The sequence below is a fragment of the Ictalurus punctatus genome, chromosome 12 (genome assembly GCF_001660625.3).
Source record: "Ictalurus punctatus breed USDA103 chromosome 12, Coco_2.0, whole genome shotgun sequence".
Taxonomy (NCBI): Eukaryota; Metazoa; Chordata; class Actinopteri; order Siluriformes; family Ictaluridae; genus Ictalurus; species Ictalurus punctatus.
In genome coordinates, this window is record NC_030427.2 from 15,488,005 (window position 1) to 15,500,109 (window position 12,105).

At 35.1% G+C, this 12,105-nt stretch overlaps 1 protein-coding gene across 1 annotated transcript; it reads right to left on the reverse strand.

The window, feature by feature from the left end:
• Positions 1–1,996: 1,996 nt before the first annotated feature.
• Positions 1,997–10,638, reverse strand: LOC108272383 (membrane-spanning 4-domains subfamily A member 4A). Its single transcript, XM_017480772.2, has 9 exons — positions 10,539–10,638; positions 10,019–10,144; positions 9,363–9,479; positions 8,748–8,804; positions 6,386–6,508; positions 5,763–5,876; positions 4,706–4,753; positions 3,300–3,347; positions 1,997–2,226 (listed from the first exon to the last, which is right to left on the reverse strand). The coding sequence occupies exons 2-9, from the start codon at positions 10,118–10,120 to the stop codon at positions 2,128–2,130; spliced, it is 708 nt and encodes a 235-aa protein (XP_017336261.1). The 5' UTR covers positions 10,121–10,144; positions 10,539–10,638; the 3' UTR covers positions 1,997–2,127.
• Positions 10,639–12,105: the final 1,467 nt, after the last annotated feature.

Sequence of the window (12,105 nt, forward strand, 5' to 3'; positions counted from 1 at the left end):
TACTTCAAACAAAACATACTTGAGTAAAAGTAAAATGACGGATTTTAAAAACTACTTTAAAAAGTAGAACTACACAAAAATACTACTCAATTACAGTAACACGAGTAAATGTATTTTGTTACTTTCCATCTCTGCACTATGTCTATAACGTCTAACAATGGACCTGTGTGATGGTCTGTTGGCTGTTCATATCTGACTTGAGCAGTGTCCATGTTAATTAATAAATCTGGTTAAATGGTTCACATGCAGGCAGGTTTACATACAGATTTATGATATCTAGAAGCATTACACCCATTTTATGTAGCAATTGATAGTAAACCATGTGATTATGCAATTTCATCTCCAGATCTATTGACCATTGACATAACAAACCCTTTGCAATAAATGACATCCTGAAGTCTTGAACCCATAGACATCAGCAGATACTGGGTTTCTTCCCAGATGACAGTCTGCCAAGTCTTTACCACAGCTGTTTTCACTTCCTGCTTGGCCTCGAGGCATTTGCCTTCAGTAAGTAAAATTCGTGTTTAATTGGATTCGTGTCAGGTGATTGACTTGTCCATTGTAGAACATTCCATTTCTTGCCTTAAAGAAGTCTTGGGTTGCTTTCAAAGTATGCTTCAGGTCATTGTCCATCTGCACTGTGAAGCACCGTCTAATGACCTTTTAAGCATTTGGCTGAATGTGAGCAGATAATATCACTCTATACACTTCAGAATTCACCCTGCTGCTTTTTTTTCAGCAGTCACATCATCAATAAATACAAGTAAACCAGTTCCACTGGCAGTCGCACACATCCACACCATAATATGAAGTAGTAGAGTTTAGATCATGTGCAGTTCCTTCCTTTCTCCATAGTCTTCTCTTCCCATCATTCTGGTACAAGTTTATCTTTGTCTAATCTATCCATACAATCTTGTTTAAAAACTGTACAGGCTTTTTAGATGTTTAGATTAGAATACTATAACCTGGTCTTTCTGTTTTTGAGGCTTACCAGTAGATGACATCTTGTGGTAAACCATCTGTATTTAGTCTGTTGAAGTCTTCTTTTTATTGTTGACTTTAACACAGATTCATTTACCTCCTGGAGGGTGTTTTTGATCTAGCTAACTGTTGTGAAGGGGTTTTTTTATTCACCAGGGAAAAAATTAGTTTGTCATTGAAAGGAAATTCTCTTATATCATGTACTCTCTTATATTATGAACTGCTATTAAGACACCTTAGATATGGGGAAAACTGGGTTATAGTTTCTGTTTGTGTGTCTCGGTGCTATCAAATACCTATGATGAATGTATTCATTTAATTACCTCTTCTGAATGAGCTGATCATCTGCCATTTTTATTATAGCTGACACATGTATTTTATATATATTGAAAAGACTTATTTTCGTAGTATGCTGTGTGTTTTGTCTAAATCTGCCTGCACCTGCACAAGCAGAAACCCGCCTACTACGCAATACTGTTATCAATTTGTATAAATACTTCTGTTCTAGATAAAATAAACAGGATGTCTCTGTAAACATCAGTGTGTCAGTGTGTGTCCATTTTAGACCCCCCAGGCCTGAACGCTCTACGGTAAACCACACTTTCTCGCTCATAGCACAGTACTAAGAGTTAAGTGAAATATCAGGCTGAAAGGACTGACTGAGATCTGAAGACATAATCTGAGATTTGAAGATCTCTAACAGTCATTCACCACAGTTGTTTTCTGTGGCCTTCCAGGCCTTTGGTATTCCTGAGCTCACCAGTGTGTTCTCGCTGGTTACGAATCTACCAAAGAGTTTATTTGACCACATAGATCCATTTGTTCCCTTAAAAAAAAGTATAATACCACACAGACCACATATAAAAATGCTGTAATCCCTACACGATTCTGCACTTTGGGCTTATTTAATTTTAATTCAACTGTGGCAGACCGCAAAAACAACAATAATTTGCTATTGTCCAAATATTTATGAAATTGACTGTATATGAACTGAACACATTTTTATCAGAGGTTTATTTGTAAATGTTTTTATTTATTTCAAACCTTAACCATCACACTAGTTATGACATGATATATTGTGTATAGAAACTAGTGTGTGGTCGAATTAAAATAACTTTTTTGCTTGTTTTGATAACTTAATAGTTATCTACCGGGCCAATCATGGATGTTTTGTTGCACCGGGTGGTTTTGTTGTACCGGGTTGTTCATGTTCACCTGGGCTTGTGGGATGTACACCAAATTCTGTGGAAAGAGAGAAATTCAAAGCTCAACTTAGTTAATTTAATGATTCAGTTGACTTGAAAAACAAGTTTTCAATACTTCTTGTTTGTCATAAATTCCCACTCCCTGATTGTTTTTTTTTTTTCCATACCCATCCTGTTATAGCTTTGTTATCCTACTGTGTTTTGTTTATTAGATTTTGTCTGTGTACATACTCTTTTGTATCATTGCACTGTTGAATTCTGATTGGTCATGTCATGCCAAATGAAACAACAAAATGATATGAGGGTGTTCATTAATTTTCTATAACAGCAGCCCTGGCAGCAATGAAGCTGCAAACCACAGCTTTGTTTTAATGCACTCATTTTATATGTTTTCATTTCTGTAGTAACAGCTCATTCACAAGGAATTGTATGATGGATGCTCCACATAAATGAATTTAAAAATGTGTTGAATGGTTTGTACAGTGAAGTTTTCTGTAAGGAAATGTGTATATCTAACATTTTTGGAAGTAGTCCCCTGTGTCAGCACTTTGTAACAGTCAGGGGTAAAGCTGTAACTTTCCAGCATGTTCACTACAGAGGAGTTTACAATTTGTGGTTTTTCAGTAACATGACAAGCTGCATTTTTGTTGTTGTTGTTGTTTCATTTTGTCTTATTAACTTCAACGGAGAGAAAAAGAGATGTTGGTGAGGAACAGGAGTTAATTTGTTTCATGGACATTCCATAACATTTCATGTTTCATTTCATGGACATAATAACATTTAAACTATAGATGGATAAAATGTATAATGAATTGTTCTTTAATAAAATGTAAAAAAATAAAATAAAAAATAATCATGATAATAATTGTTGGTAAATTGCTGTGGTATAAGAGGAATTAAACACTTTTTGAAGGTGCTGTTATATGAAGACACTCGACTTTGTGGCGGTAAAAGTAACTCTGCTTCATTGTTCTTTTAATGTCACAGAGTAAAAAAACACAATCACATAAATAAATGGAGTTCAGGTGGTGCCAAAACAAAAGCAAAAATATAATTTCTCTTGTTTTGTTTTGTTTTTTTTCTTCACACAGATGTACACACTTAACTCACCTGTGCATTACCTCTGACTGCCTGGTTGGCAAAGGTTGCAACAGGCACCTAAAAATAGAGAGATGTGAAGATTACACAGGAACTTTGTTAATATGCTAATTTGTTACCCATATACAGCTTTATTTGAGGAACTATGTGTGTTACCCATAATGCATTGTGAGCAGATGCTAAACAAAGGCAGTTTTTGACAGTAAACTTGCACTCATTTGGCTTGTGTTAGATATAAAATTTTTGAAGTACCTCTCTGCTCCCATCCTGTCATTGTAATGTTATCTTACAGTGTTTACCTGTTTTGTGTTAATAAATGATGAGGTTGTCTATTTAAACCCCACTGTCTCATTGTATCTTTGGACTGTTTCAGAATAAAATTTCCAATTGATTGTCATGATTGGAGGCGAAGATGGATGTAAGTGCAGATTAGGTTAATAAAAATACAAATGAAGCACAAAACTATGTTTTCTATGTAAAGTTCTATGGAACTTGTGGCAAAAACACCAAGGCTGAGAATAAACATAAGATAAAGACCACAAACACACCAACAGAAACAACCGTAAAGAAAGACAAACGCAAGACAAGAAGTGGAGTGCAAACTGTGACTATATATTCACATGAGTGCTCGTTAACATTAGTGTGAATTAGGTGCAGGTGGTCATGTGACAGTGATTCAGTGGGGTGTAGTGGCTGCTGGGAACTGTAGTCCAGAGTTCATTCCGTCATATCCATGATACTGAGCTGTGGGTGTTGATTAATTTTTTTATAACAGCAGCTCTGACAGCAGTGCAGCTACAAACCACATATGTATATTAATGCACTCACTCTAATATGTTGTAATTTCTGTAGTAGCAATGCTCTACATAAATGTTTTTAACAATTCTGTGTAATTGTTGATACAGTGGAGTTTTCTGTAAGGAAATGTATATATCTAACATTCATGGAAGTCTTGTGTCAGCAATTAGTCAGAGCTAAAGCTGTTTTTATTTTATTTATTTATTTATTTTTTGTGCTGGCATCTTTAAGGCAGAGGAGTTTACACTTTGCGCATTTTGGGAACATGACAAGCTGCAGGGGTTTTTTTTTGTCTTGTTAACTTCAACTGAGAGAAAAAGACAGGCTGAGGGAATGACTGTTGAAGTGATAACAGGAGCTAAGATTCAACATTTTTGTAGCAACATTAAATATAACTATAGATGGATTAAAAGTATGGTTATTTGTTCTCTAATACATATTTAAAAATTTAATTGTTGGCAAAATGCTGTGGTATAAGAAGAATAAATCATTTTGCGAGGTGTTGTTATATGAAAATCATCATAAAACATAAACTGTAAGCCATAAGAAAAAATGAAAGTCTGGGTTTTGTTTTGTTTTGTTTTGGGGTTTTTTCACACAGACATACATATTTCTCTTACCTGTGGGTTGCCAGTGACAGTTTGGTTCCCATACGTTACAAAAGGCACCTTATAACATAAAAAACAAAAAGAGAGAGAGATGTGGCATTTATTACAGGACATTTGTGTTTATGAATCAGTGTTATCTATAAGTGGATTTATCTGAGATACTGTGGGTGTGTTACCCATAATGTGCAATGTGTTATCTGTCATTTATATCTAGAGGTCATATGTGTTTAGCAGTTAAGTGTGCTTTACAGGATTAAATTATGTATCTTTAGTGTTTTAATCAGACTAGTAAGCAAGTGTAACATTATATATATATATATATATATATATATATATATATATATATATATATATATATATATATATACATTTTAAATAGTGTGTGGAAAATGTGGTAAAGTAATTATTACTCATATATTATAATTATTAATATAATATAACAATATTTAATAGCATAAATTAACTATTTAACTAAGAACCTAATCCTGGCCATGAATTAATTAGATGCTAATAAATGCGTGAGCATAAGTAAACATAAAATATGTTATTGTTGTTTTATGGGACATCTACAACTAACTAAGTGAAACTTTTTGATTTTTAAGAGCTCAAAAAAGGACAGTTATCCTAATGCATGTGTAATCCTAAAAATATTTTCCCCCATTTCCCATAGTTGTTGGAAAGTTTTCAGATTCCCACTTGGTAATGAATGTAGCATTACGGTTAATGTGCATATTTTACAAAAAATGAGAGGTGAAATAAAAATTTGGATAAAGTGGAAGAAAAGGAAAGACAGATATTTGAAGACACTGGGAAATAAAAGGGTAATAAAGGAGTATACAGGGTCTGGGACATGATAGGCGTCAAATCCAGGGTGGATTAGATGTTTATACTTATGATACACTATTAAAATCTTAGTAAAGCGTAACTGTCCATAGATATATCTATGATCATTGGTCAGTGCTTACGGGGTTAGACTTTCGCTTTGGTAAAGTGTTCCTAACATATATCCTGTTAAAATACCTTTCATATTGAGAGCTGAACTTTATTTTGACAGAGCAGTGATTCTCACCATGGTTTCAGAGCAGCAGGTGGCTTTACAGGCAAACACTGAGATAGAAATGGAGATGATGAACTGAAGAACAGCAAAAACCAGCAGCACTCCACTGATCGCTTTAGTCCGTGCCTGATACAAGATCAAAAATGTTAATACATTTTTGAAAGAAATAAAGAGGTTTGAGATTGAGATTCTGAGTAATAAATGCAATATAAGCAGCACATAGTGAGTTGCTGGTGTATGAGTTACACAGAAATATTACCTATTGACTCATGCTGCTTTTTTTTTTACAATCAATTGTGGGCATAGTCAAAAAGGAGTACTTAAATCTCTTTTTTTAAGAAATTCATACAACACATGCTGTGTCAATAATTAGAGCATAACGAGAAAAGCAGGACAAAGTGTATTTATTTCATATACTGTAAAATATCTAAATCTAGGTAATTAAATAGCAAACTTGCTCGCAATAGCACAATAGGTAAAATTAGGAAGGATTCTAACTAGTACATTAGATTTTTTTTAAATTATATTTTATATGAATAAAGCAAAACAGCTAACCCTGCCCTTCAAGCTAACCTTAAATTAATGTCAAATTATTTAACAAGACCAAGTTAAATATTAAGACCTGTAAAACTCACCTGAAAACTGTAACATTCACTAGTGTAGCAGTTATGATATAAGAAAAAGTCTGTTATCAGTACACCGATGCCTACTGCTGAAAATACGGCACTGACCACATTCATTCCCAGCGAGCCCTGCACCTACACGAGAGACGAAACAGAGCACAATACATGTAAGACTTTGTAGAAAAAGTTGTACCCATAAATAATATTGAGGATGCTTTTTGCATTGAAATCAGATTATATAATGTGTATGAGACTGAGGAGAAATGCCGGGTTTTATTTGAGCTTTTCCTGTAATCATCGTCAGAACGTTATTCGGATCAGTGACTGTGCAGAGATAAAGAGCAATGCTGGATCTGTAATAAAAATCCAGGAAACCAAGTAAAAGGTACAAGAAGACCAAACTATTCATGACTCATATGATTACAACACCAACCCAATTAAAATCAGTAGGGAACCTGACTAGTAGATACTATGTATTGTTTTATTATTTCACAACAACAATGTTGTAGCAGTTATTTCCTGGTTTCTGAGCCTGAGCTCTTGAGAAACTCTTACTTTACAAATGAATTTGTACATTTTTAAATTTTTGTCAGTCCTTGATTGCTTTGAACTTAGGCAATGTGTCGACTTCCCTACTCACACTAAGGGTCATATTTTAGATACTGTTTGTACTACTGGCTTAGACATCTCTCACCTCTGTGGGACTCTTTTAGGTATATCTGATCACATGCTTCTTGAGTTCAGCCTTCTAACCCTTACACACAAACATAACGAAGCAACTGTTATATATATTATCACAAATGCAGCTCCATTAACCAGCTGTCTTTCTCCAATGCACTTGATGTCCCATCACTTCTCAATTCTTCCTGCTCATGTAATATTGTAATAATGTACAATCTTCTCAGATGGACTCTCTTCTCATGCTGGATAACGTCTTGAGTGGCTTCACAAGAAAACTGGCCTCACTGTTCACTCCCTAGCATACACTGAACAGATGAAACAGTACAGAGATGTTCTTTACGCCACCAAATCGACCTACTCGTTTTCCGTCACTAATGCAGGCAGTGGTAAACCAAACTGCCTCTTCAAAATTGTAAATAAAATACATCGACCACCCTCCTCCACTCTTATCGGTTTCGCTTTGCCATGTTTTTCCTTCTTCCAGAATTAAATTGATAACATTTATGAACAACATTCCCCTCATCCCTCATCTGAGAGTCAACTTATCTGTACCCCCCTCCCTCATCTTAGTCCTTTATGTTGTTTCACCCCAATTGATCCATCAGACATAAGAGACCTTTTCACTAAATCCAGCACCTCTATTTGCTCTCTTGAGCCCTCTCCTACTCCAGTTCTCCCATTTCTAATATCATAAACATTTCTCTGGTCACAGGTTCTGTTCCCATCTCCCTTAAAACTGCTACAGTTACTCCCATCCTCAAAAAACCCTCTTTGGACCCAGAAGTCCTTAGCAACTGCAGATCTATTTCCAATCTTCCATTTTTATCTATGCTCCTGGAGAAAAGTGTTGCATCACAACTTCAATCTCCTCTATCCAGTAATAGTCTATATGAACCTTCCCAATCTGGCTGCGTTGCCTTTGGTCTAAATTAGGCATTTGTGATACAGCTTTGGCCTGGTTTACACACAAAGAGGCATTTCATCTCTATTGGCAAATTCAAATCTCACACTGTTATCACCTGTCAAGGAGTTCCCAAAGCTGCCATTATAGGCCCACTCTTATTTATTATCTCTAAGCTTCCACTCATTATTTGTTACCATGGTCTACAATTTCATTTTTACACAGATGACAACCAGATCTGTCTCAGCTCCAAACCCTCTACTTCACTTCCTCCCTCTTCCATAATAAACTGCATTGGCAATATTGAACACTGGATGTCTGCTACCTTTTTAAAACCAAGCAGTGAAAAGACCGAAATCCTTATTACTGGAACAAAGGCTGTTCTAAGTAAAGTTAATGGCCTCTGTCTGACCATCTGGCCATAGAGGCCATGTATATGGATATGGTCAGATGCATATATGTGTATATACTGTGTAAAATAACCTTGGGTCTGAGGAAGGCACTATACAAAATAAACTCTAAAGTTAATGGAAACAACTAGCAAACAGTGAGGGTGAAACAAAGGTTAAGTTTACCTAAAGTAGCAGAAAAGAAAAGACAGACAGGAAATGGTGATCATATGGAGAAAACGACAGCCAAAAGGTTCTATAAACAAGTGAGTCTGGGATGCCACAACATACAAGCTGTTTACAGTATGCCATTATAATGATGCTAAATGTGTGTGATAAATATGAAAGAATTCATTATTATTTAATGTATTTATTTTTAACTGAACTGATGAGGTTTACGTACCACACAAGGATGAAGTTTGGTTTCTGCTGCAACAGACAGAGAGCCAGCGATGATGTACTATAGTGATGTAAAGAATTATTATTATTATTATTATTATTATTATTATTATTATTATTATTATTATACATGTATAAATGATTTTTTCTTTTTTGAAATTTCCTCCCATTTTTCTCCCCAATTTGTTCACTTTCCAATTTCCACCCAACAGCCAGGTCTCCCCTATCATATGCCAGCTACCAACCAGGGAAGGTGAAGGATGTCACACATTTCCTCCAAGACATGTGAACTCAGCCAACCACATTTTTATGCACTGTTGCTCATGATGTGTCACAGGCCAGCGTAACACACTCAGAGAAAATCGCTATCTGCACTCTTCCACTCACATGAGCTCACAGTCCCATGCAATTGGCTAATGTCACTCTGATTGACAGGGGAAAGGGAGTATGCCCCTCCCTCCCAAAGAGCATGGCCAATTTTGCTCTCTTGGCTCCCGACAATGGATGACTGTGTCATTGTTGGAATTCAAACTCGCATGCTTAACTTTTTCATCTTTTTAAAAAAAACAAAAAAACAAAAAAAACAAAAAAAAAAAACTATTATTCAGTGTATACTTACGACTATTGAGGCCCAGTAAAGATTTCCGGTTAAAACAGAGGCTAGGGCAACTGAAAAATCAGACGCCAACACAATCCCAAACAGTAAAGTTATCAGTCCGATCATTATTTGGACGGTCTGTGATGGGGAAAAGAAACAGACAAAAATAATATTACAAAAAATAAATAATAATAATAAATAAATAAAATAATTTGAATAATACTGATGGTAAACATATAATTTGCAAACTGAACTGAACTGTCTTTACTGTATGCATTGCATTACATTACATCTATGTCTCTCTGTGTGTTCTGTGGATTGATAATAAAAAGTCACGTTAATAGCTTATCACGAAGGGAACTACTTTCTGTCTCGTTATGGCCGAAATGAAACTTATAGACAGACCACATTAAACAGTGGGTGTTTCCTGCATGCTAGCTCTCCAGAGAGGATTTCTATATCCCAATTATCAATCATTATCAATTATAAATTCTTTATCAATATATTTTATCTGTCACTATTACAACAATATAATTATATTATAATGCAACAATTCTAATAAACAGCAGCAAGCTGCTCTGTCTTTATTGAATATAATAGTCAATATTTACTGCTAAATGACTAAAATGCATTTTTCAAAAATATCATATTTTGGAAATCATCACAATGTGATTTACCCCGAGTGCTTTCGGCTCAGCTTTCAGGAACCGAACAATTGGCGGTGGGGACGTGTTAACCATATTTTGTCCAGGTGGGAGGGTTTGTCCAGTAAGAGCCATTTGTGTATTTAATCCAGATTTGAACTAATAAAAGGCAAAAAATCAAGCAGAATAATTCAATAAGAAGCCACATTGTATGGCAATATTATTTTTTAGGTTATTCTGTAGAATATATCTTTTATCATTTAACAAATATAATCATCTATAGTACAATAAAACATGGATTATTGTAAAGGTATGATATCATTACAATTAATACAACTCAATAAGCATGTAAACACAGAACTATTTAAGTCATGCAAAATTCTAATTTATCCAATAAATATTATTTTATATTATAGTATACGTTTTAAGACTGTCAGATTTGTTTGTTTGTTTTTCTACCATAACTGTTAAGTTAATTAAAAAGCCTTCTTATTTTATTCTCTAATATACTTCCACTTTGGTTATATTTTATTTCTCCTGAAATGTAACTCACCTTCGTCTCCGCTCAGACAGCACCGTGTCACCTTGTGGTCTGAGTCTCGGTTCACATGCAGAGCGTTTTATCTATAGAGTTTATAGGTTTATGGCTTTGGAATTATTACACACTATGTTATGTAGCAAATGACAGTAAGCACTGTAATCACGTAATTACATGACCTTATCCTACACAGGGAGGTGTACAGTGGACTTTTCATATAATCTACATTTACATTTATTCACTTAGCAGACGCATTTTCTCCAAAGTGACTTACAAATGAGAAAAAAAAATACAAGCAAAGCGACATATCAAGCACAGAACAATACAAGTAGTGCTACCATACAAGATCCATTAATTGAGTTCCAGAAGAAGCAAAGTGCACAGAGTAGAGGTGTTCATGTAATTTTTCTTTTTTTTTTTTTCTTTATGAGTTGGTGAGGTGTTCACGGAAGAGGTGTGTCTTTAGCTGTTTTTTGAAGATGGTGAGAGATTCTGCGGTCCGGATCTAAGACTAAAAATAAAAGGATAAAAAAAACGTGTTGCTTAACAAAGTAAAACGTTTAATCATTGATGTGGTGACATTTTTTAAAGAGACATATATTTAACATTTATGGAAGGAGTCTCAGTTGTAAGTGCTTCGTAACAGTTAACATTTTAATGAACAGATAAGAACAAAGACTAACTCATTGGACATTCCACAATATCCAGTCTAACTATAAAGTATTAAAATGTGTGATGTGATGTGCATCACACATCACATTACATATGAAGAGGACTTTATTGGGGTATTGGCAGTTGCATGTTGTGCCGCATCACACCCTCCCAACATGCATTATTATGATGTGTTTTTCCCTTTACATAATCAAGGTTAGCAGCATATACTTGATTTGGAAGCCATAGACATGAGAAGACGCTGGGTTTTTTCCTTGGTGATGCTCTGCCAGGTCTTTATCGCAACTGTCTTCACGTTCTGCTTGTCCTCGGGGTGTTGTGTCTTCCGTTTTACCTTCAGTAAGTAAAATTAGATTCAGGTCAGGTGATTGATTTGGCCATTGTGAAACATTTCACTTCTTTGTCTTTAAAAAAGTCTTGGGTTGCTTTCAGAGTACACTTCAGGTCTTTGTCCATGTAAGGATTCTATGTGAACAGGCAGCAACAAAATCACAGAAACGTGAACCAAATGTTACAAAACAACTTCACTCAGATTGCCACAGGAAAAATAAAACAATGAGTCCTCACTCACAGACTCTGAGGAGTCAGTTAATTGCTGTGGCCAATTAATTGTTTGTATCTGTCTAATCCCAGCTATCCTGTGACCTCTAAAGCAAGAAAACGCTGAACTCTTTCATCCACAGAAACCTGTCAAATCACTGATTCTGGCGATTAGGTAATACCTAATGCATCATTAATAAATGCACAAATTTCAACTTAACGCTGATATATATAGTTATTACAATGTTAAGTTTGCAAAAATTTCCCCTTCTGAACTAATCCAAATACATCATTTCCCTACTGTACATCCATCTGCACTGTGAACCTGATCAGATAAGATCACCCTATACACTTCATCCTGCTGCTTTTT